At 45.5% G+C, this 26,664-nt stretch overlaps 1 protein-coding gene across 1 annotated transcript in view; it reads right to left on the bottom strand.

The window, feature by feature from the left end:
- The window catches only part of scarf2 (scavenger receptor class F, member 2), a 92,881-nt gene that overhangs the window by 17,292 nt on the left and 48,925 nt on the right, over positions 1-26,664 (bottom strand). The window contains exon 7 of the mRNA XM_070886366.1: positions 8,898-9,001. Within this exon, the coding sequence (XP_070742467.1) occupies positions 8,898-9,001 (104 nt within the window). The remainder of the gene's footprint in view (positions 1-8,897; positions 9,002-26,664) is intronic.

The raw sequence follows: 26,664 nt of genomic DNA, 5'->3' as shown, positions 1-26,664 counted from the left end.
ATAGTGAGAGATATATTGGAGTGTTACAGTGCATGATTTATTGGACTGTGTCAGTGAGGGATATATTGGAGTGTTACAGTGAGGAATATATTAGATTGTTACAGTGAGGGTATATAGAAGTGATACAGTGAGGGATATATTGGAGTGTTATATTAAGAGGTATATTGGAGTGTTACAGTGAGGCATATATTAGAGTGTTAAAGTGAGGATATATAGGAGTGTTACAGTGATGGTATATAGGAGTGTTGCAGTGAGGGGTATATTGGCGTTTTACAGTGATGGATATATTGGCGTGTTACAGTGAGGAATATAATGTAGTGTTACAGTGAGTGATATATTGGAGTATTACAGTGAGGGATGTTGGGTGTATCAGCATGTTGGTGAAAGATGTGGGTGTATCAGAATGTTACCCTGCCTGGCAGTATATATATGTGTTACAATAAGGGATAAGTGGTATATCAAAGTTTCACATGAGGAGTACAAGCTTTGCCAGAATGTTTAAATGAAGAGAACAGGGAATATATCAGAATTTTACCATGAGGAATGCAGGCATATTAGAATTTTACTTTCAGGTTGTGAGGTATATCAGAGCGTTCCAGTAAAGGATGTGAACAATACCTGATTATTATAGTGAGCAATGAGAGATATATCAAAGATTGATGCACTCAGAAGTTTAGACTTTATCAGAGTGTATTACCCTGAGTGTTTAGGCGTGACCTGCGATTCACAACTTACTATCCTCGTGACAACATATTCATCTCGTCCTATCTTGATGAACACTGATATGAAGTGCTAGCATAAATTGCAGCAAAATGGTCTGATTAAAGGAATAAAATGCTATGTTCTCTCTAAGAAGATTCAGTATGAAAAGACAACATATCAGGAGAGCGCAGTACTGATCCAGCAATCTCCTCAGAATCATAAGAGACTCGCGATCTTGTCATCTGTGAGTTATTCCACTTGGTCATCTGGTCAGATAAATATAGAGTCTGGCGGGACTCCCACGTGATTCCTCTCTAATACACAGATTCCAGTATTTCCAAACTGGGTGAAACCTCAGACAAAAGCTGCATTCACGATAACTCGTTAATCTGTTGTGATGCTGGAGCTCTTCGGGGCAGCATTTTCGACCCAACCATTTTCAGCTCCTTCATCAATGACTCTCCCTCTGTCATAAGATCGAGAGTGGGACTGTTTGCTGATAATTCTCCAGTGCTCGGCTCCATTCATAATTCCGCCAACAGCGAAACAGCCCACCTGCCTCTCTCCAGTTCTCAGTAGAATTTCCACGTTGGGACAGTTGAGTGTGGAAAGCACTTGGAGCTTATTTCTCTGCCAATGTATGGGGTTGAAATTCAGTACTGCCGTTTTTGAGACGGGGTCACTGCCTGAGTGCTGATTTTAACGGCGGGCGTTTGGTGTAGGCTCAAAATGCCAAATTCAGTTTTACACCCAAAGCTGAGAGAGCAGCGCTAAAAGTGGCATCGCACACTCATCCTCGGGTGCTAATGGAGCGGGAGCTCAGGAAGCCGTCTCAATTTCGCGACGGAAGGCTGCCGGCGTGCGAGCTGGCTAAACGGGGAGAAGAAAACCCACACAAACTTCTCTGACCCACACACACACTTCCCTACTGGTACAACTAGTAAATAAAAGCTGAAAGAAATAAATAAATAAAACTTCTGCCCGAGACCCGTTATGTTGACACCACTTTTTCATGGCTGCATAGACGCCTGGCCGTTAGGCCTCTGTACAAACCAAATATTGCGGGAGAGGCGCCGAGGGGACGTTGCACGCTGGATGACATCATCACGTGGGTGGCGTTAGAGGGCGCAGCATGACCTCTTGGTGCCTCCACCAATAACAAACTCAATTTGCAGGGAGGCGTGGACGCCCCTCACTGCCGCCGGTCAGCCTTTGCCACCCATTAGCTGCCCATTGCCGGCGTTAACGGGTGGCGTTATCAAGGCAAATTTTCCTGCTATATGCTTTTTCTGGGTGATCGGCTTATAAGGTGTTCCATTCAACGCAGGCCGTGCAATGCAAGTCGCACCTGGTTCGCTGCCGCTCAGCCATAATCCTCAGCGATTTGTCCAGTGCACATGGGCACAGTACAAGCTTCCTGCTGCCAGGCCAAAAGTGCTCCTTCTCCCACCTGTCAAATTAAAATTACCAGAAGATCCCCCACCCGGGGGACAGCATGTGAGCAGTTGAGCCATACAGGCCAGAAGTGTCCCAGGTTAGATGATCTCAGCCAGGGGAGCAGCCAGGATGCTACAACCCACCTCAGTGCCCCTGAACTAGTGAAGGGAAAAAAAAATCAGCCAGGGTCTGTACTTGTGATCACTATCTGCCGACTCCTGCTGGAAAGTGCAGATGTGTGGGAAGGATTGGACTCAACTGTGATAATACCCATGGTCGAATATCCTGCTAATGCTCACTGTCTAAGTTCTTGGCCACTTGGGGTACTGGACACAGACTAACAACTTTGGAACGGACTCCAGGAAGTGTAATGGGAGAAAGAAAAAAATTGAATCATTTTTTTTTAATTAATGAAATAAAGTGAGCAGAATGAGAGACTGAGTGATAAGCTTAACCTCTCACCCAGGTTTGTAATAAAAGCATAACCTTCTTGCCAGTGTAAAAAACAGTTTGGTTGATGTGATTTTCAAGAAAAGGAAAGGACATTTATATCGGGCCTTTCATGGCTCAGGACATCCCAAAGCACTTCACAGCCAATGACGTACTTTTGAAGAGAAGTCACTGTTGCACACAATAAGCTTGCACGAACAGCAATGAGATATATGGCCGAATAATCTGTTTATAGTGATGTTGGTTCAAGGATAAATATTGGCATGGACAGCAAGAACACTCCCATGTTCTTCTTCGAAATAGTGCCATTGCTAGAGGGTTGGCATAGATCGAGAAGACCATCATTGAGTGACGGTGTACTGACTGTTTCGAGAGGGCGAGGCACTGAGTGACTGTGTACTGACTGTCTCAGGAGAGCTAGGCACTGAGTGACTGTGTACTGACTGTCTCAGGAGAGCTAGGCACTGAGTGACTGTGTACTGACTGTTTCGAGAGGGCCAGGCACTGAGTGACTGTGTACTGACTGTCTCAGGAGAGCTAGGCACTGAGTGACTGTGTACTGACTGTTTCGAGAGGGCCAGGCACTGAGTGACTGTGTACTGACTGTCTCAGGAGGGCCAGGCATTGAGTGACTGTGTATTGACTGTCTCAGGAGAGCTAGGCACTGAGTGACTGTGTACTGACTGTTTCGAGAGAACCAGGCACTGAGTAACTGTGTATTGACTGTCTTCAGAGGGCCAGAACATAAGAACATAAGAATTTGGAACAGGAGTAGGCCATCTAGCCCCTCGAGCCTGCTCCGCCATTCAACAACATCATGGCTGATCTGGCCGTGGACTCAGCTCCACTTACCCGCCTGCTCCCCGTAACCCTTAATTCCCTGATTGGTTAAAAATCTATCTATCTGTGATTTGAATACATTCAATGAGCTAGCCTCAACTGCTTCCTTGGGCAGAGAATTCCACAGATTCACAACCCTCTGGGAGAAGAAATTCCTTCTCAACTCGGTTTTAAATTGGCTCCCCCATATTTTGAGGCTGTGCCCCCTAGTTCTAGTCTCCCCGAACAGTGGAAACAATCTCTCTGCCTCTATCTTGTCTATCCCTTTCATTATTTTAAATGTTTCTATAAGATCACCCCTCATCCTTCTGAACTCCAACGAGTAAAGACCTTGTCTACTCAATCTATCATCATAAGGTAACCCCCTCATCTCCGGAATCAGCCTACTGAATCGTCTCTGTACCCCTCCAAAGCTAGTATATCCTTCCTTAAGTAAGGTGACCAAAACTGCACGCAGTACTCCAGGTGCGGCCTCACCAATACCCTATACAGTTGCAGCAGGACCTCCCTGCTTTTGTACTCCATCCCTCTTGCAATGAAGGCCAACATTCCATTCGCCTTCCTGATTACCTGCTGCACCTGCAAACTAACTTTTTGGGATTCATGCACAAGGACCCTCAGGTCCCTCTGCACCGCAGCATGTTGTAATTTCTCCCCATTCAAATAATATTCCCTTTTGCTGTTCTTTTTTCCAAGGTGGATGACCTCACATTTTCTGACATTGTATTCCATCTGCCAAACCTTAGCCCACTCGCTTAACCTATCTAAATCCCTCTGCAGCCTCTCTGTGTCCTCTACACAACCTGCTTTCCCACTAATCTTTGTGTCATCTGCAAATTTTGTTACACTACACTCCGTCCCCTCTTCCAGGTCATCTATGTATATTGTAAACAGTTGTGGTCCCTGTGGGACCCCACTAACCACTGATTTCCAACCCGAAAAGGACCCATTTACCCTGACTCTCTGCTTTCTGTTAGCCAGCCAATTCTCGATCCAAGCTAATACATTTCCTCTGACTCCGCGTACCTTTATCTTCTGCAGTAACCTTTTCTGTGGCACCTTATCGAATGCCTTTTGGAAATCTAAATACACCACATCCATCGGTACACCTCTATCCACCATGCTTGTTATATCCTCAAAGAATTCCAGTAATTTAGTTCAACATGATTTCCCCTTCATGAATCCATGTTGCGTCTGCTTGATTGCACTATTCCTATCTAGATGTCCGGCTAATTCTTCCTTAATGATAGCTTCAAGCATTTTCTCCACTACAGATGTTAAACTAACCGGCCTATAGTTACCTGCCTTTTGTCTGCCCCCTTTTTTAAACAGAGGCGTTACATTAGCTGCTTTCCAATCCGCTGGTACCTTCCCAGAGTCCAGAGAATTTTGGTAGATTATAACGAATGCATCTGCTATAACTTCCACCATCTCTTTTAATACCCTGGGATGCATTTCATCAGGACCAGGGGACTTGTCTACCTTGAGTCCCATTAGCCTGTCCAGCACTGCCCCCCTAGTGATAGTGATTGTCTCAAGGTCCTTCCTTCCCACATTCCTGTGACCAGCAATTTCTGGCATGGTTTCTGTGTCTTCCACTGTGAAGACCGAAGCAAAATAATTGTTTAAGGTCTCAGCCATTTCCACATTTCCCATTATTAAATCCCCCTTCTCATCTTCTAAGGGACCAACATTTACGTTAATCACTCTTTTCCGTTTTATATATCTGTAAAAGCTTTTACTATCTGTTTTGATGTTTTGTGCAAGTTTACTTTTGTAATCTATCTTTCCTTTCTTTATTGTTTTCTTAGTCATTCTTTACTGTCGTTTAAAATTTTCCCAATCTGCTAGTTTCCCACTAACCTTGGCCACCTTATATGCATTGGTTTTTAATTTGATACTCTTCTTTATTTCCTTGGTTATCCACGGCTGGTTATCCCTTCTCTTACCGCCCTTCTTTTTCACTGGAATATATTTTTGTTGAGCACTATGAAAGAGCTCCTTAAAAGTCTTCCACTGTTCCTCAATTGTGCCACCATTTAGTCTGTGTTTCCAGTCTACTTTAACCAACTCTGCCCTCATCCCACTTTAGTCCCCTTTGTTTAAGCATAGTATGCTCGTTTGAGACACTACTTCCTCACTCTCAATCTGTATTACAAATTCAACCATACTGTGATCACTCATTCCGAGAGGATCTTTTACTAGGAGATCGTTTATTATTCCTGTCTCATTACACAGGACCAGATCTAAGATCGCTTGCTCCCTTGTAGGCTCTGTAACATACTGTTCTAAGAAACAATCCCGTATGCATTCTATGAATTCCTCCTCAAGGCTACCCCGTGCGATTTGAGTTGACCAATCGATATGTAGGTTAAAATCCCCCATGATTACTGCCGTTCCTTTTTCACATGCCTCCATTATTCCCTTGATTATTGCCCGCCCCACCGTGAAGTTATTATTTGGGGGCCTATAAACTACGCCCACCAGTGACTTTTTCCCCTTACTATCTCTAATCTCCACCCACAATGATTCAACATTTTGTTCACTGGAGCCAATATCGTCTCTCACAACTGCCCTGATATCTTCCTTTATTAACAGAGCTACCCCACCTCCTTTCCCTTCTTGTCTATCCTTCCGAATTGTCAGATACCCCTGTATGTTTAATTCCAAATCTTGGCCACCCTGCAACCACGTTTCTGTAATGGCCACCAAATCATACCCATTTGTAATGATTTGTGCCGTCAACTCATTTACTTTATTTCGAATGCTGCATGCGTTTAGGTAGAGTGTTTTAATACTAGTTTTTAAACCATGATTTTTAGTTTTGACCCCTCCTGCAGCCCCTTTATATTCATACATATTGTCCCTTCCTATCACCTTGTGGTTTACACTTACCCCAGTATTACTCTGCTCTGTTGCCTCCTGCCTTTTGCATTCTTTCTTGGGGTCCTGTTCATCTGAGCTCTCACCCATTCTAACTGGCTCAGAGCCCTCTCCTGGGTTCCGAATACTCCTTGCATTGAGGCACCGAGCTTTCATGCTTGCCTTTTTATTACACTTTGACCCTTTAGAATTTTGCTGTGCAGTGGCCCTCTTTGTTTTTTGCCTTGAGTTTCTCTGCCCTCCAGTTTTACTCATCTACTTTCTGTCTTTTGCTTTTGTCTCCTTTTTGTTTCCCTCTGTCTCCCTGCATTGTTTCCCATCCCCCTGCCATATTATTTTAATTCCTCCCCAACAGCACTAGCAAACACTCCCCCTAGGACATTGGTTCCGGTCCTGCCCAGGTGCAGACCATCCGATTTGTACTGATCCCACCTCCCCCAGAACCGGTTCCAATGCCCCAGGAATTTGAATCCCTCCCTGCTGCACCATTGCTCAAGACATGTATTCATCTGAGCTATCCTGCGATTCCTACTCTGACTAGCACGTGGCACTGGTAGCAATCCCGAGATTACTATTTTTGAGGTCCTACGTTTTAATTTAGCTCCCAGCTCCTTAAATTCGTCTCGTAGGACCTCATCCCTTTTTTACCTATATCGTTGGTACCAATGTGCACCACGACTACTGGCTGTTCACCCTCCCTTTTCAGAATGTCCTGCACCCGCTCCGAGACATCCTTGACCCTTGCACCAGGGAGGCAGCATACCATCCTGGAGTCTCAGTTGCGGCCGCAGAAACGCCTATCTATTCCCCTTACAAATGAATCCCTTATCACTATCGCTCTCCCACTCTTTTTCCTGCCCTCCTGTGCAGCAGAGCCAGCCACGATGCCATGAACTTGGCTGCTGCTGCCCTCCCCTGATGAGTCATCCCCCTCAATAGTACTCAAAGCGGTGTATCTGTTTTGAGGGGGATGACCGCAGGGGACCCCTGCACTACCTTCCTTGCACTGCTTTTCCTGCTGGTCTTCCATTCCCTATCTGGCTGTGGACCCTTCTCCTGCGGTACGACCAACTCGCTACACGTGATACTCACCTCATTCTCAGCTTCGTGGATGCTCCAGAGTGAATTCACCCTCAGCTCCAATTCCGCAACGCGGACCGTCAGGAGCTCGAGGCGGATACACTTCCCGCACACGTAGTCGTCAGGGACACTGGAAGTGTCCCTGAGTTCCCACATGGTACAGGAGGAGCATATCACGTGACCGAGCTCTCCTGCCATGACTTAACCCTTAGATACACTTAAATTGTCAACAACGATGCTAAAGTTTACTGGCTGTTATAGAAGAGAAAAAAGAAAAACTACTCACCAATCCCAGCCAATCACTTACCCCCTTGGCTGTGATGTCACCTTTCTGTTTCTTTCTACTTCTTTTTTGCCTTCTCCCTGTAGCTGCACAAGCTGGGCCTTTATAGGCCTCCGACACCGGAATCGCGCTGCTCCCGGTCTCACTGGCCTTTTGTAAGCCTCTCCGATCCCCGGACCTCCCGCCTCTCGCCGAACTCGCGCTGCTCCTGGTCTCACTGGCCTTTTGTAGGCCTCTCCGATCCCCGGAACTCGGAACTCCCGCCTCTCGCCGAACTCGCGCTGCTTCTGGTCTCGCTGGCCTTTTGTAGGCCTCTCCGATACCTGGAACTCCCGCCTCTCGCCGAACAGGCATTGAGTGACTGTGTACTGACTCTCGAGAGGACCAGGCACTGAGTGAGTTCCCTGGGATGTAATGTATATTTGTGTTTTCACTTTGTTCTGCAGCACATGAATTTCCAGGCAAACTGTGTGCATTTGCCTCTTGAATGCTTGAAGTCTTGTTTAGAGTGTTGGTATGTGAACACCAGCTCTGGTTACCGTAGAAGTGTAAAATGCTGACTTTCTTCAATCGTTTCAGCAATGAAAGAAATAAATGAAAGACTTGGATTTAGACAGCACCTTTCACATCTCAAAGAGCTTTACAGCCAATGATGTACTTTTGCACTGTAGTCACAGTTGTAATATGGGAAAAGCGGCAGCCAATTTGCGCACAGCAAGCTTCCACAAACAGCAAAATGATAATCTGTTTTGGTTTTGTTGATTGAGGAATAAATATTGGCCAGGACACCAGGTATATCTCCCTTGCTCTTCTTCGAAATAATGCTTCAGTTTAACATCTCATCCAAAAGACGGCACCTCTGACAGTGCAGCACCCCCTCAACAAAGCACTGGAGTGTCAGCCTAGATTTATTTGTTCAAGTCCCTGGAGTGGGAGCTGAATGCACAACCTTCTGATTCAGAGGCAAGTGTGCTATCCACTGAGCCACAGCTGGCACAATTATGATTTTTAAACAATGAAGCAAGCCCTGAAACTCTCCCAAAGAGAGGTATTTACAAAAGAAACATTTCATCACAAGTTTGAACCTAATAATTGAAATGTTTTGCTGACACTGCAGTCCCTTCCCCCACGCAGAGGTGCAGCGTTGCTGAGGCTTTGCTGAAACACAAACAATTTCCCTCAAAAGCTTTGCTAAAACTCGCCATTGGCTGGCTTCACTTACCCAGAATGCACGTGCCGTAGACAGGGTCACAGTCTGCCTCGATGCAGGGACAGGGGTGGGCACAGTTGACTCCGTAGTGTCCCGAGGGACAGCTTATGTTGCAGCTGGAAAGGAAAGGGGAGGGGGAAATGAGTTGGAGAGAGAGAGAAGAATTGTTAAAATCTTCAAGCAGCAGCTTTTCAGCAACAACAGAACTCACACCGGCAGGTCGGCCATAATTAAAGATTCCCTTTTTGGTCTGTCTATGACACAATTGTTTCCGTAGAATCACCTCCACCTTTTGTTCACTCTCTCCGAATTGATTTGTTTCTCCAGCTTGCCATCCTTTTTTTGCCAATTCAATAGTTTGTTTCGTTCTATGTGGGAGTTTGCTTCTTACCCCAAACACTACAGTTACAACCCACTGACTGGGGAATGGTGAGGAGACAGTGAAAGCTCTGGATGGTTTCAATGCCCTTGGGTTTGCAGCAATAAGCGGAATGACATTGGGAACGCTGTGTGCTGATTGCTGAATGCAGCAGGTTGTCAGACACACTGGGGGGGGGGGGGGGGGCGGCGGGAGGGGGGGGGGGAGATTTTGACTCATGTGACAGCGAGTCGGCAGCCCATTTTACATCTCTCCCCATTTTTATTTCCATGGAAATGTAAAACGTACAAAGTCAAGGTTCCCCCCACCGTGCAGTAGCAGCTCTAAAATAGCTCTCTAATTCTCATTTTCAGAAAGCAGCTCTCGAGTAGGTAAAAAGAAAGAAAGACTTGCATTGATATAGTGTTTTTCACAGCCACCGGACATCTCAAAGTGCTTTACAGCCGATGAAGAACTTTTGAAGTGTAGTCACTGTTGTAATGTAGGAAACGTGCACAGCAAGTTCCCATTAACAACAATGTGATAATGACCAGGTAATCTGTTTTTGTTATGTTGATTGAGGGATAAATATTGGCCAGGATCCAGGGATCTTCTTCAAAATAGTGCCATGGGATTTTTACATAGACCTGAGGGGGCAACGTCTCATCCAAAAGATGGCACCTTCATCAGTAAAGCACTTCATTGCAGTGTCAGCCTAGAATTTTGTGTTCAAGTCTCTGGAGTGGCATTTGAACCCACAACCTTCTGATCCCCAGGCAAGAGTGCTACCCATTGAGCCACTGAGATAGTGCAAACTTTGTTTCTCTTTCCTCCACAGTCTCTCCCACTATTGCCTTGTGTCTCTGACATGCTCCAATCCAGCCTTAACATGGCAAACTCTGACACGTGGTCACGTCAATAGTCCCATTCCCATCCCAGACCCCTCAGATGCCCGACAGGCAATTCTGTTTACCGCAAATAAAATTCACAAGAGCCAATGGTTTTTCAGGGCATCGGCGCATGTGGCTGTACCTGGGTTTAAGTGTGCTGTCTGGCAAGTCAAAAGGAAATCAGGACACTTTCCACCAACTCTCCGAGTAACTCTCCACTCTGTGCCCAACAGCAGCTGCTCACCATGGACACCTCACAATTGTTCTTTGTAGCCAACTGCTGTACGAAAGGCTTCAGTGGGATCATTCCGTTTATACTGCTGGAAACCGAATTTTCTCAGAAGCCAAGGAATGCAGCAGTCTCCAGGATGTGGCTGAGGGGGGAGATATGGGGGGGGAGCGTTCCAAAACAGCAGATCCATTTATTGTTAAAAATGTCAAAACAAATTTCTGTCAAGAGGGTTTTTTCTCTGGAGTTTAGAAAATGTTTCCATTTTGCATTTCGCAAATCCCTACTTAACTGGCCCTTGACCACAAGGCGCTGAGATGGTATTTTGTATTTTAGTTTGTGACTGAAAAACACAATCCTTTCTCTCCTCCTGCAGCGTCCCCCCCCTCCCACACACACAAAAAAATCACAACTCATAATGTAGGAGCAGAGCAGGAAGTGGCCAGATTCAGGCAATATTCCAGCTGGATTGTACAGCACCACATCCGGTCGAAATCTCTTTGAAGACTCAGACAGTTCTCTCCTGCCAAAGCTAAATTAGACACATGAGCACAGCTTTTACCCGGCCGCCACTCCTCCCTCTCCCTCCCCCCACCCCCCCGCGCCCCCCCAGAGACATGGAGCGGAACAATGTGCTGGCACAGTAACTCCACGCTGCAGCACTTTCTAATATACCTACAGGCCTGATGCAGAGCCAGCTTTAACATAGCAGGCGCTTTTCGTGGCTTCTCCACTAAGCGAAACCACATGAAACGCTATAATTCTGCAGCATTAAACTATGTCTAATTCGGCACTAAATTGTCAGTCTCACTCGGAGGAATGGCTGGGGTGGTAGAAATGTCACATTGGTGCAATCATGCCTGCTCCTCGAACATTAAGGTTAAGTGCCAGTTTAGCTCAGTGATAGCACTCTCGCCTCTGAATCGTGGGTTCAACCTCACTCAAGGACTTCAACACGTAAACTAAGCCGACACTTCAGTGATGTCAGTGTGGCTACTTCCCATGGTATCAACCTTGCATGTATGGTCCAGATAGTGACATGCCCATTACTGCGGGAGTGTTTAAATGTGGACAAAGTTCAACTCCAAGCAAGAGTTCATTATGGGCGGGGATTAATGTTCCCTGTAAGCTGTGCGGCCATGCAGTGCTCCAGGGAAACCGCTCAGCTGACTTGCCAGCTTTTCAATGTAATAACTGCACATGCGTGATATTTTGAATGGCCCGTGCAGCCCCTTAAAGGGGCCAAAAGAAATTACAGGGAACATGAGTGGGGGTAGGAGGTGGTAAGCTTCACTGAGACTTTACACAGTTCTGGACCATGTGATTAGTCATAGGGTGCAAGGCAGGTGGAAGCAAATGATGCTCACGCTGTGCTGAGACGGGAAAAGCTAGATTTAACTAAAATTACCTGACTACCCAGCATCTGGCTAACACCAACATTACAACACTGACTACACTCCACTTGGCTGTAAAACACCTTGAGACATCTGGTGGTCGTAAAAGACGCTATGTAAATGCAAGTCTTTCTTTTTCTTTTAACAGCGAGAGCATCCCCTGCTCTTTCTCTCAAACAAAGGCATACACATGCGTACTCATCCAAATGCACACACGTCAAGCAGTAAGATGACCACCTGTCTGATCTTGAACACAACACTCCAGCATCAGGGGTGGCAGCTGACTGCTATTGATCATTGAAAGTTGGACAGTAAAATCTGTTTTTTGACTGCTCCACTAACAATAATGCTTTGTGCATCTGCAGGCTAGATCTCTTTTAAATGCCAAGCATCATTATAGTTTTGCATTGGGCAAACGTTGGCAACAGATTGAGCCTTAAGCAAGTATCTACTTAGAGCTTGGTAGGTACAATGTCTGGTAGACTGGGCTCATTCAAGGTAAGTGGACCACTCAGTGCGGTGTTAAACCATTCCAGACAAGATGGGTATTATCACTGGAAAAGCCAATAGATTTTTGTACAGGAGCTAAAGGAAACAACAACAACAACTTGTATATATATAGCACCTTTAACATAATGAAACGTCCCAAGGCGCATCACAGGAGTATTATGAGATAAAATTTTGACACTGAGCCACATAAGGAGAAATTAGGGCAGTGATTAAAAGCTTTGTCAAAGAGGTATTAAATAGCGTCTTGAAGGAGGAAAGAGAGGTAGAGAGGCGGAGAGGTTTAGGCAGGGAGTTCCCAAACTTGGGGCCTAGGCAACAGAAGGCAAGGCCACCAAGGGTTGAGCGATTATAATCAGGGATGCTCAAGAGGGCAGAATTATAGGAGTGCTGACATCTCGGGGGGTTGTGGGGCTGGAGGAGATTACAGAGAAATGGAGTGGTGTGGCCATGGAGGGATTTGAAAACAAGGATGAGAATTTTGAAATCGAGGCGTTGCTTAACCGGGAAACTATGGAAGAGGGGCAGGCACCACCTCCACTGCTTCAATTTGGCCATAAACCCACAGGAACCCATTCAACATCGAGATGCAGTAAAGAAAATGGGCTGTGTACTAGCCTCAATCTAACCACTATGAGCCTTGTCTTGCTCCTATGCTGAGCATCCATCCTGTATGAAGTTGTTATATACAACGTTAAATATGTCAGGTTAGCTTTGTTGATGACACCCTAGCCTATAAATCAGAAAGTTGTGGGTATGAGTCCCACTCCAGGGCATCATAGCCTAGGCTGATTCTCCAGTGCAGTACTGAGGGAGTACTGTATTGATAGAGGTGCTGTCCTTCAGATGAGTCATTGAACTGAAGGCCCATCTGACTTTTTAGATGGATGTTAAAGATCCTGTGGTACTATTTGAAGAGCAACAGAGAGTTCTCCTAGTCTCCGAGACAAAGCTTGTCCCTCATTCAACACCACCAAAAATAGATTAACTAGCCATTCATCGCACTGCTGTGCTCAAAATATGTTCTGGGTTTGCCTACGCATACTGCACTTCAATGTATGTGAAACAAAAAGAGAAAGTATTGGAAATACACAGCAATTCAGCCAGCATTTACAAAGAGGAAAGATTGGATAAAGTTTGAAGTTTAATCTCCTTCATCAGGTCACACCCAAAACATTAACTTGTCTTCCCTCTTCGCAGAAGCTGAGTTTAAAAAAAAATTAATTCTCGCTGTTAAGGCTAGTACTTATTTCCCGTCCCTAGTTGCCCTGAGAAGGTGGTGGTGGGCTAGCAGTTTGAGACAACTAAGTGACTTGCTAGGCCACATCAGAGGTGTAATGTATTTGCTTCATAATTTCTTCACTTAAGAATTCATAGCAACACATTGCTATTAAGAATTAGTTGCTTTATTAACAAAGGTTTAACAATCACACTGCACATTACCAGTTCAACCACTAGGCTCACAGCTGCATACTTCATCATGGATGACCTAGACCCAACTGACTGGGGTTTTATTGCCACTCACAATGCAACAGCTCCATAAACTTGTCAGCATCCTCACAGGTGCATACATTATAAGAGGGAAGTTAAGAGTCAACCACGTTGATGTGGGACTGGAATCACATATAGACCAGACCAGGTAAGGACGGCAAGTTTTCTTTTTTAAAGGACATTAGTGTTGGTGAGGCCACATCTGGAACACTGCATACAGTTTTGGTTTTGTAATGGTTACTGTAAACTCACTCAAGTGCAACCTGATCCATCTTTATTCCAGCCCAAGAGTGACAAAGACACCCAGCTTATATACAGGTGACCAAGCACACATGCCACATGCGTGCAGCCCGATGACCTCCGACCGTGATGCCCTCTGGTGTCTGGTGACCCCCAAGCATTAATACATAACAACATCTCCCTTTTAAAATCTTAACAACAGTCTTTTTACAAATTAAGATGGTTTGGGTCTTTCCTCTCACGAGTTGATCATCTCGGTTCAACTTTGGCTCTGGGCCAGCGTTCTGAGTCCGTTGAGACTGAGGGCTGAGTAGCCAATCTGATGGGAGTGGTCATGACCACATCAGAGACTGAAGGTTCAGAGTCAGTAATGTCAGCAGAGTCCCCTGATGAGTGAACAATGGTTGGTTGGTCACTGACTGCATCTTCCTTACTCGGTTTCAGTTCACCCGTGTGCCGCAGTTTAACTTGGTCAAGGTTTTTCCTGCATGTTTGCCCATTCTTGAGCACGACAATAAACACTCTGTTAGCCTCCTTGACTGTGCCGGTGATCCACTTTGGACCTTGACCATAGTTCAATATCGTTGACCGAGATATCACATGACACGGCAACACGATCATGACACCATTGCTGACTTTGACGTCTGTTTTCAACACGATCATTCAAATCCGGATGAACAAGAGAAAGCCTGGTCTTGAGATTTCTCTTCATCAGTAGTTCAGCAGGAGGAACCCAAATAAGCGTATGAGGTCTTGACCTGTAACTGAGCAATATACATGACAACTGTCTCTGCAGTGAGCCCTGAGTTACAAGTTTCATACTTTGCTTGATCGTTTGAATGGCACGTTCTGCTTGACCATTAGAAGCAGGCTTGAATGGAGCTGATCTCACAAGTCTGATGCCATTGAGTTTCATGAACTCCTGGAACTCAAGACTTGTGAAGCAAGATCCATTGTCGCTCATAACAATGTCAGGCAAACCATGAGTAGCAAACATGATACGAAGGCTCTCAATGGTAGCTGTAGACATGCTGGATGACATAATAACACACTCTATCCACTTAGAATATGCATCTACTACGACAAAAAACATCGTTCCTAGGAACGGGCCCGCAAAATCAATGTGGATTCTCGACCATGGTTTGGATGGCCACGACCAAAGACTCAGCGGAGATTCCGCTGGTACTTTACTTAGCTGCATGCAAGTATTGCACTGATGCACGGATGATTCCAGATCAGAGTCAATTCCAGGCCACCACACATGAGACCTAGCAATGGACTTCAGCATGATAATATCAGGCTGAGTGCTATGAAGTTCACGTACAAATCTTTCTCTACCTTTCTTAGGCATGATTACACGATTATCCCACAATAAACAGTCTGACTAAATGGACAGCTCATCCTTGCAACGGTTGTAGGGTTTGGTCTCCTCACACATCTCCATAGGTATGGCAGACCAATTACCACTGAGTACACACCGTTTGACAACTGATAAAATAGGGTCATGGCTGGTCCAGATCCTAACTTGTTGAGCAGTGACAGGGGTTCCTTCACTCTCAAAAGCATCCATTACTAACAGTAGGTCTGCAGGTTGAGGCATCTCCATCTCAGTTGTGGGTAAGGGCTGACGACTCAGTGCATCGGCACAATTCTCAGTACCAGTTCTATGATGGATGACGTAATCATAGGCAGACAATGTCAGCGCCCACCTTTGAATGCGGGATGATGCATTGGTATTAATACCTTTGTTTTACGCAAACAATGAGGGGCTTGTGATCCATTTCTAGTTTAAAACGAAGACCAAACAGGTACTGGTGCATTTTTTTTACCCCAAACACACAGGCCAAAGCTTCTTTCTGCTGTGTTCAGAATAAGTAAGCCATTTCCGCTTTAAACAGACTTCTCCACAGGTTGTAGCATGCCCGATTCATTTGCTTGTTGGAGTACGCAGCCAACCCCATATGATGAAGCATCACAGGCCAATACAAGACACTTACATGGATCATAATGAACAAGCAACTTGTTTGAACCTAGCAGATTCTTGGCTTTCTCAAAGGCTCTATCTTGAGACACACCCCAGTTGTCACCTTTTCTTCGTAACACATGCAGTGGCTCTAGTAAAGTGCTGAATCTGGGTAAGAAATTACCAAAGTAGTTGAGTAGCCCAAGGAACGAACGCAGCTCCGTCACATTCTGAGGCCTGGGTGCATTTTTGATGACCTTGGTTTTCGAATCAGTGGGCCTGATGCCATCAGCAGCAATCTTCCTCCTGAGGAATTTGACTTCAGGTGCCATGAATACACACTTCGATCGTTTCAGCCTGAGTCCCACTTTGTCCAGACGATGTAGGACTGCTTCAAGATTGTTAAGATGTTCAGCAGTGTCGCGACCTGTGACCAGAATGTCATCTTGAAACACGACTGTTCCAGGAACGAAATTCAGTAAACTCTCCATATTCCTCTGAAATATGGCTGCAGCCGAACGAACCCCAAAAGGACACCTGTTGTAGACGAACAGTCCTTTATGGGTGTTGATGCAGGTGAGTTTCTTCAAAGTGTCGACAAGCTCCTGGGTCATATAGGCTGACGTCAGATCCAGTTTCATGAACGACTTTCCACCAGCTAGCATGACGAACAGGTCATCAGCCCTCGGTAACGGATACTGGTCCTGTTTCAAAAATCAGTTAATCGTAACCTTGGAGTCTCCACAATCCTGACAGTGCCATTACTCTTCAACACAGGAACAATGGGACTAGCCCACTCATTAAACTCGACCGGTGATATGATCCCTTCACGGTGGAGTTTGTCAAGCTCAATTTCAACCTTCTCCCTCATGTACAGAACAGACCGAGCTTTATGATAGACAGGCCTTGCATTGGAGTCCAGGTGAATCTGTACCATGGCTCCCGTAAAATTATCAATGCCTGGTTCAAACAAAGAAGGGAACTTTTTCAATACTTGAGCACACGAAGTATCATCCACCGAGGACAACATTTTGACATAATTCCAGTTCAGCTTGATTTTCTTGAGCCAATTCCTGCCAAACAGCATTGGACCATTACCTGGGATGATCCATAATGGTAACTCCTGAACCACACTGTCATATGACACCTCAATTGCTGCACTGCAATGCACTGGTATGAGTTCCTTAGTGTAGGTACGTAACCTGGCATTGACTGGACTCAGCTTCAGTTTTGCAGCCTTAGTGTCCCACAGCTTGTCGAATGTCCTTTGGCTCATTATCGACTGGCTCGCACCCGTGTCCAGCTCCATTGATACAGGCACGCCATTGAGTTTCACATTAACGGCTATCGGCTGGCTCTTGCTCAGGAACGAATACAGTCCATTCATTTCCTCCTCGGGTTGCGTATCCGGGCCATCACTGAACTGGTCCTCATCAACCACGTGGTGAGCCGCACCATGCTTGCTCCGTTTTGGACACATCCTGTGAAGATGCCCCACTTTCGAACATCCATTGCATGAGTATTGTCTAAACCGACACTGATGAGGCAGGTGATTGCCCCCACAATGCCAACAGGCTGAAATCTGGATTGAACCAGTTGGCGGGCTCTGATCGGTGGCAGGTTTCGCGTAAGCAGCTCTGCCCGAAAACGACGCCATCTTGTTTACAGTACTTGCCGTGGAACTCCGACTCGTCGATGATATCTGCCTCAAATTAACATCCATCACCATCCATGCCTGGGCAGTCACGATGTCCTTTTTCAAATCCAGCATCTCTGCAGCCAACAGCTTCCTGAGGATCGCGTCATGGCTGATGCCTATCACGAAGATATCATGCAGCATGTCTTCCAGCATGTTCCCGAACTTACACAGCTCAGCAAGACGTCGCAGGTCGGCGACAAATCCTGACACGTCCTGGCCCTCAGCACGAACATGCGTGTAGAAACGGTAGTGTGATATGATGATCCCCTCTTTTGGCTTCAGATAGTTACCCACCAATGTAGACAATTCCTCCTACCCTTTTTCCATCGGACGTTCAGGCGAGAGAAGATTCTTCATCAGGCCGTAAATTTTCGGACCTGAAACGAGGAGGAGAACTTCCCTGCGCTTAACTGCGTAGGCCTCTGCTTCCATGCCATTGGCCACAAAATACTGATCCAGGTGGATGATAAAATCCACCCAATCCTCAACCTCCATGAATCTCTCCAGGATTCCAACAATGCCCATTGTGCATGCGAAATTTCTTAAATTACCTCGTCGCCAATTGTCTGGTTACTGTAAACTCACTCAGGTGCAACCTGATCTATCTTTATTCCAGCCCAAGAGTGCCAGTATGACAAAGACACCCAGCTTATATACAGATGACCAAGCACACATGCCACATGCATACAGCCAGATGACCTCCACCCGCGGCGCCCTCTGGTATCTGGTGACCCACAAGCATTAATACATAAACAGGTTTCCATATTTAAGAAAGGATATACTTGCTTTGGAGGCAGTACAGAGAAGGTTCACTAGGTTGATTCCGGAGATGCGGGGGTTGACTTATGAGGAAAGGTTGAGTAGGTTGGGCCTCTACTCATTAGAATTCAGAAGAATGAGAGGTGATCTTATTGAAACGTATAAGTATGAGGGGGCTTGACAAGGTGGATGCAGAGAGGATGTTTCCACTGATAGGGAAGACTAGAACTAGGGGTCATAATAGAATAAGGGGCTGTCCATTTAAAACTGGGATGAGGAGGAATTTCTTCTCTCAGAGGGTTGTAAATCTGTGGAATTTACTGCCTCCGAAGCTGTGGAAGCTGGGACATTGAATAAATTTAAGACAGAGAGAGACAGTTCCTTAACCGATAAGGGAGTAAGGGGTTATGGGGAGCGGGCAGGGAAGTGGAGCTGAGTCCATGATTGGATCAGCCATGATCGTATTAAATGGCGGAGCAGACTTGAGGAGTCATTTGGCCTACTCTTGTTTCTATTTCTTATGTTCTTATCTAGTGAACCTGTTGGGTTTTTAAGATAATCTGACAGTTTCATGGTTTGCTGTATTTCCAGCACTTCCTGTTTTATTTCAGATTTCCAGCATTTGCTCGTTTTTTTTTCTTTCTTTTTCCACTGTATTTGGAAGCACTTTGAGAATTTAAGAAATGTGCTGAGACGATGTAGAAATGCAAGCCTTTCTTTATTCTTGCCAGCGTATATTGTTGCCTTGCTGCCCGTCCAACAACAACAGTAACTTGCATTTATAGAATGCTGTTAACATAAATGAGATGTCCCGAGTTATTTCACAAATCGATATTGAGCCAGAAAGGAGGTGACTATGAGGGATGACTTAAATTTTGGTTGAAGGATTTTAATTTTATCGCATTGGGGGATGGGAGCCTGGTGTAAATCATGAGGAGGAGGTAATGGGAGACCAGGATTTATTGCACGAGAGGATATGAGTGGCAGATTTATGGACAAGTTGGAGTTTATGGACAGTGCAAGGTGGAAGATTAGCAACGAGAGCATTGGAATAGAGTCTGAAGGTGACAAAAGTATGCTAATGAATTCAGCATTGGAGGAGCCGAAGTGTGGATGGATGCAGAAGATACTTGGAGTGGTGTAAGTAAGCAGTCTTGGCGATGGCCAGGATGTGAGGTTTAAACCTCAAGGACACCAACATTGCAAATGGCCTTCTTGAACCTTAGAATGTCCGCCAGAGAGGGAAACAAATTTGATGTCAATGGACCAGCGTTTCTAGCAGGACAAAAGGTAATGGCTTTAGTCTTCTTGATGTGGAGCTGTAGGAAGTTGAGATTTATCCATGATTTGGATAAACAGTCTGACAAAACAGAGGTAGTCAAAGATCCAAGAGAAATGGTAGCGAGGTAGACCAGAGTATCCGTGTACATGTGGAAGCTGACCAGCTCTCCATGGACAATGCGCCGTGTAGGTAGCATATTGAAAGTAAAAAGGGGAGAGTGAAGGATAAACTCTCACGGGATCCTGGAGGTGACCATGCACGGAGAGGAGATAAGCCATTGCTTGAGATACTTTGGTTGTGTTTGGAAAGGTAACAGTGGAATCATGCAGGTGCAATGCTGTGTCGCTCACTAACAGAGGGCAGACGTTGCAGGAGAACGGTGCAATCAGATTTAACAAAAGGTGCAGATAATTAGAGGAGGATGCGGGGGGATAATGCACCATGGTCACAGTCACAAAGTGTATCTTTCATGACTTTGGTTAGGATTATTTCTGAGCTGTGAGAAGTGCTGAAGCTTGACTTGAAGAATACGAACAGAGAATTGTAGGAGAGAGATGGTAAGAACATAAGAAATAGGAACAGGAGTAGGCCATACGGCCCCTCGAGGCTGCTCCGCCATTTAATACGATCATGGCTGATCTGATCATGGATTCAGCTCCACTTCCCTGCCCGCTCCCCATAACCCCTTACTCCCTTATCGGTTAAGAAATTGTCTATCTCTGTCTTAAATGTATTCAATGACCCATCTTCCACAGCTCTCTGAGGCTGTGAATTCTACAGATTTACAACCAACTGAGAGAAGAAATTCCTCCTCATCTCAGTTTTAAATGGGCGGCCCCTTATTCTAAGATTATGCCCCCTCGTTCTAGTCTCTCCCACGAGTGGAAACATTCTCTCTGCATCCACCTTGTCAAGCCCCCTCATAACCTTATACATTTTGATAAGATCACCTCTCATTCTTCTGAATTCCAATATGTAGAGGCCCAACCTACTCAACCTTTCCTCATAAGTCAACCCCCTCATCTCTGGAATCAACCTAGTGAACCTTCTCTGAACTGCCTCCAAAGCAAGTATATCCTTTCTTAAATATGGAAACCAAAACTGCACGTAGTATTCTAGGTGTGGCCTCACCAATACCCTGTACAACTGTAGCAAGACTTCCCTGCTTTTATACGCCATCCCCTTTGCAATAAAGGCCAAGATTCTATTGGCCTTCCTGATCACTTGCTGTACTTGCATGCTAAACTTTTGTGTTTCATGCACCAGGAGCCCCAGGTCCCGTTGCGTACTGCAGCACTTTGCAATTTTTCTCCATTTAAATAATAACTTGCTCTTCGATTTTTTTCTGCCAAAGTGCATGACCTCACACTTTCCAACTTAATATTCCAACTGTCAAATTTTTGCCCATATTACACATTCAAGGACCTTAATGAGGAATGGGAGGTTGAAGATAAGCAGTAGTTGGAGAGGACAGATAGGTTGAGGGTGGGTTTTTCTGAGGTGGGTGGTGATGAAGCTAGATTTAAATGTGAGCGGGATGGTGCCTGAGGAAAGGGAACCAGTTTAGCCAGTGAATAGATGAGCCATAAAGACCAGGAATCTCCCAGGCTCCATCCCTGGCCTGTCCTTCGCTAAGTGTATGTAGCAGTTGGAACAGTACAATGAGCCTTGACGCCCATGGGCTAGGAGGGGTAAATCAGCCGAGGTTCCTCTCCAGATTACTATCCAGTGATGCCTACTGGAGATCACTGTGTAGGCATGGGATGATCGGGCTTAGTTGTGACATCCTTCACTTTTGAATAGACTACCGAAACTCAATGTCAAGTTTCACAAGAAAAATGGGCACCTGAGTGAGGTACCTGAGGATGGCTGTTACCTGTATAACCACACCCCTTCAGGGGTGAACATCTTCAGATATTGGGGGGGAAAGATGGAGATGTTTTCAAAAATTCAGAAACAAAACCAAGCCTGTTCCAATCCCTCCACTATAGTTTGCAAGAACCTTGTGCAGTCATTGTCCATCATCAGGAAGGCTTGATTTTGCCTTGCAAGCTCTGCGGCCCTAACAGGAGGTCTATGCAAAAATTGGGGGAGGGGGTACAGCAGCAGGGGGTGGGTTGAGCTGGGGGGGTGGGGGTGGTGAGGGGACAGAGGGGAAAGAATCAGAAGGGGAGAAACAGTAACTGTTATTGTGCAGATCTGCAGCTGCACTTCCTGCAACTGAGAGAGAGAGAGAAGAAAATCACAGCGCTATAAATATCAGTCCACTCTGACCCCTGTCACCTCTGCTCACGTCTGTTTCAGAGGCTCATGGGCAGGAAATGATCAGCAGCCACTTCCTCAGGTCTAGGAGACTGGAGCTCTGAGCTAATCCTGAAGCTGTGTGAAACGCTGATTGTTATTCCGTGATTGCACTCAGCTGCCACTAAATAAGATTCTCATTTACGACAGGATGGGAACATGTCCAGGCACTACCCCAAGAAAGACTTACTGTTCACTAAGCCTCTTAATGTGCAGGTTCTTCCTGTGGCTCTGAAGTGAGCTACAAGTCACAACGCTGCAGACGGATCTAAGGAGCAAAGCCACTTCTGCCGAGGTCTACACCTGCTGAACATAAAACAGATAGATACTCCGAGAGTTCTTGTGCGAGCCAAACTCCTGAACCTTGTACTGAAACAAGAGCGGTGGCTTCAAAGCTGTTCACTCCGCAGTGCTACACTGCCTCTTACACATATTAAGTTTTTTAATTATTCAGTGACTGGGGCCAAAAATCTGACAGCACTGAACTCTACCCTTAACCCAGGATTGTGCCTGTGGGGCACCTCCACTGCTCACTCCGGTGAACTATCTGAGGTCAGAGGGAAGCTCCTTAATGTGCATTTCTATGACAGTTGCCTGCATCACTAGGGATGTAACTAGGGGGCCCGCCATGCTGGATAGGCTGTAAAGTCCATCTGAAGACTGCGTTGTCAGGTAATGTGTCAGCCAGTGGCTCAGTGGGTAGCACACTCGCCTCTGAGTCAGAAGGTTGTGGGTTCAAGAACTTGCACACATAAATCTAGGCTGACACTCTAGTGCAATGCTGAGGGAGTGTTGCACTGCCGTCTTTTGGATGAGTTGTTAAACCGAGGCCCCGTCTGCTCTCTCAGGTGGATGTAAAAGATCCCATGGCACTATTTCGAAGAAGAGCAGCGGAGTTCTACCCAGTGCCCTGGCCAATATTTATCCCTCAATCAACATAACAAAAACAGATTATCTGGTCATTATCACATTGCTGTCTGTGGAAGTTTGCTGTGCACAAGTTGGCTGCTGCGATTCCCACATTACAACAGTGACTGCATTCCAAAAGTACTTCATTAGCTGTATCTGGGTCTTTGGTGCTATATAAATGCAAGTCTTTCTTTTTTTTCTTTAAGGAAGGAATAGGGGAGGGGTTGTGGGCTGCTGGGTCCCTCCCTGGGGCCACCAGAACCACATAAGATTTTTTTTAAAGAATGGAATTTTCTCTTTGGGGATCCAGGGGCCTGGACTCCCAAGGTGGGCCCCATATCAGCTGTTCAGTGGTCCAACTGGCTGGGGCTGCTCTGTTAGGCCTCAGAGAGGCCAGGGCTGTGGGAGCTCATGATGTGGCAGCAAGTTTTACTTTGATACACTGACATCTATTCTGGGCTATCCACATGCATAGAGGGAGAGGACGCGTACTTGAAAATGACCTCAGATCCCAGGAGAGGTTGTGCAACTTAAGTAAAAGCACAGAAGCCAATGATGCAAAGTTACAAAGAGCCAAGAAAAGGCGAGGTCTAAAAAGCAATTGGAGTCATATCTGAAAAACCGGATTGAGTTCTCTGGCCTCGTATCGTGAAATTATTCAAATGGCTGTTAGTTTTGACTTGCTGCTGTTTCAACTGTTAGTCATCAGTGAAAGCAGAAATAAACCTTTCATTTATGCAACTAGCAGACCAACATCTGGAAATACTTTACTCCCAACCCAGTCGTCTATAGCATGTGTACCCAAGCCCCTCGAAGGCTAATATTATTCAGTGTGGACAAGTTTTGTCCAGCTTTCTCAAATATCTGAAAATCTGTGATCTACTCAACAACCAATTTTAGTGTTCAATGTCACATTAAGGCAGGGAGCAGCAGCGATCATATAGCATTGGGACATTAATCTCAAAACTTTTATTTAAATTAATTTTTTTCTTCATCCTCTTTTGAAACTTAGAAACATAGAAAATAGGAGCAGTAGTATTCGGCCCTTCGAGCCTGCACCACCATTCAATATGATCATGACTGATCCTCTATCTCAAGACCATGTTCCCATTTTCTCCCCATGCCCTTTGTGTCTAGAAATCTATCTATCTCCTTCTTAAATATATTCAGTGACTTGGCCTCCACAGCCTTCTGTAGTAGAGAATTCCACAGGTTCAGCACCCTCTGAGTGAAGAAGTTTCTTCTCATCGCAGTCCTAAATTTCCTACCCCATATCCTGAGACTGTGACCCCTTGTGCTAGACTTCCCAGCCAGGGGAAACATCCTCCCCACATCCAGTCTGTCCAGCCTGGTCAGAATTTTATACGTTTCAATGAGATCCCCTCTCATTCTTCTAAACTCTAATGAATACAGGCCTAGTCGACCAATCTCTCCTCATACGGCAGCCCTGCCTTCCCAGGAAGCAGTCTGACGAACCTTTGCTGAACTCCCTCTATGGTATGTATATCCTTTCTTAGGCAAGGAGACCAAAACTGCACACAATACTCCAGGTGTGGTTTCACCAAGGCCCTGTGTAACTGTAGTAAGACATCTTTGCTCCTGTACTCAAATCTTCTTGCAATGAAGGCCAACACACCATTTGCCTTCCTAACTGCTTACTGCACCTGCATGTTTGCTTTCAATGACTGGTGTACAAGGACACCCAGGTCCCTTTGTACCTCGATGGTTTGGATGAGGGTATGTTGGCCTTCATAGCTAGGGGATTTGAGTATAGGAGCAGGGAGGTCTTACTGCAGTTGTTCAGGGCCTTGATGAGGCCTCACCTGGAATATTGTGTTCAGTTTTGGTCCCCTAATCTGAGGAAGGACATTCTTGCTATTGAGGGAGCGCAGCGAAGGTTCACCAGACTGATTCCCGGGATGGCAGGACTGACGTATGAGGAGAGACTGGATCAACTGGGCCTTTATACATTGGAGTTTAGAAGGATGAGAGGGGATCTCATAGAAACATATAATATTCTGACGGGACGGGACAGGATAGATGCGGGTAGAATGTTCCCGATGTTGGGGAAGTCCAGAGCCAGGGGACACAGTCTTAGGATAAGGGGTAGGCCATTTAGGACTGAGATTAGGAGAAAATTCTTCACTCAGAGAGTTGTTAACCTGTGGAATTCCCTGCCGCAGAGAGTTGTTGATGCCCGTTCATTGGATATATTCAAGAGGGAGTTAGATACGGCCCTTACGACTAAAGGGATCAAGGAGTATGGAGAGAAAGCAGGAAAGAGATACTGAGGGAGTGATCAGCCATGATCTTATTGAATGGTGGTGCAGGCTCGCAGGGCCGAATGGCCTACTCCTGCACCTATTTTCTATGTTTCTATGATCTTTCCCAAGCTATCATGATGTAAATAATACTTTGTCTTTATATTTTTCCTACCAAAGTGGATAACTTCACATTTATCCACTTTATACCGCATCTGCCATGTGTTTGCCCAATCACTCAACCTATCTAAATTGCTTTGCAGCATCTTTGCATCCTCCTCACAACTCACAATCCCATCTAGTTTTGTGTCTTCAGTAAATTTGGAAATATTACATTTGGTTCCCTCATCCAAATCATTTATATATATTGTGAATAGCTGGGGCCCAAGCACTGATCCCTGTGGTACCCCACTAGTCATTGCCCGCCACCCCGAAAAAGACACCTTTTTTCCTACTTTCTGTTTCCTGTCAGTTAACCAATTTTCAATCCATGCCAGTATATTATCCCCAATCCTATGTGCTTTAATTTTGCACACTAACCTCTTATATGGGACTTTATGAAAGGCCTTCTGAAAATCCATATACACTACATCCACTGGTTCTCCCTTATCTATTCTATCAGTTACATCCTCAAAAAACTCCAGTAGATTTGTCAAACATGATTTTCCTTTCATAAATCCATGCTAACTTTGTCTAATCCCATTGATATTATCCAACTGTGCCGTTATCATGTCCTTTATAATAGACTCTAGCATTTTCCCTTCTACTGATGTTAGGTGAACTAGTCTTGAAGATATTGGGCTAAATTTCTTCTGCAGCTCAGAGGGCAACCGGCCCCATTTCACTAATGCAGCAGTAACATTCCCTGGCCCATTAGGAGTGCCAACCCTCCACGATTGTCCTGATGTCTAACTCAATGCAGCCCAGGAACTGAATCTGGAACTGTCTTGGTCTGGAATGGTTTAGTACCACACTGGGTGGTCCATTTACCTTGAAAAAGCTTTAAACAAGCCGTGAATAAGTATACTGAAAACAATCCTTTAACTTCCAGAAAGATACATAAATAGCACAAATCTCCATTTTTTCAGGTATTAGTCTTTTCCTTCCATAAAAGAGAAACTGTGATTGTGCCGTCTACAATCCAACAAGTCCTGGAACAGCAATGTACAAATGTGCAATTGGTTAACATTGTCATTTATTCAACTGTCATTGTAACCCATGTATAAGCTGACCTAAGTTGTATACCTTGAGAACACTGACCACAGGGGGCGAACTTGTGGGAGACACTCCTAACCTGGACTTTCCGGTATAAAAGGGGAAGCTCCACCCACCGTCTGTCTCTTGAGGTCTGGGTAATAAAGGTAACTGGTCACAGAGTGATGTTTTCTCAAGTATGGGCCTCATGTGCATTTATACTGTATAGTAAGGACGTCTTATTGGTGACGAGAAACTGGGATTTAAACCACACGAGCATGGCTACTAGCAGCACAGAAGAG

The sequence above is a fragment of the Pristiophorus japonicus genome, chromosome 8 (assembly GCF_044704955.1).
Source record: "Pristiophorus japonicus isolate sPriJap1 chromosome 8, sPriJap1.hap1, whole genome shotgun sequence".
NCBI lineage: Eukaryota > Metazoa > Chordata > Chondrichthyes > Pristiophoridae > Pristiophorus > Pristiophorus japonicus.
This window is presented reverse-complemented; position numbering and strand designations above follow the sequence as displayed.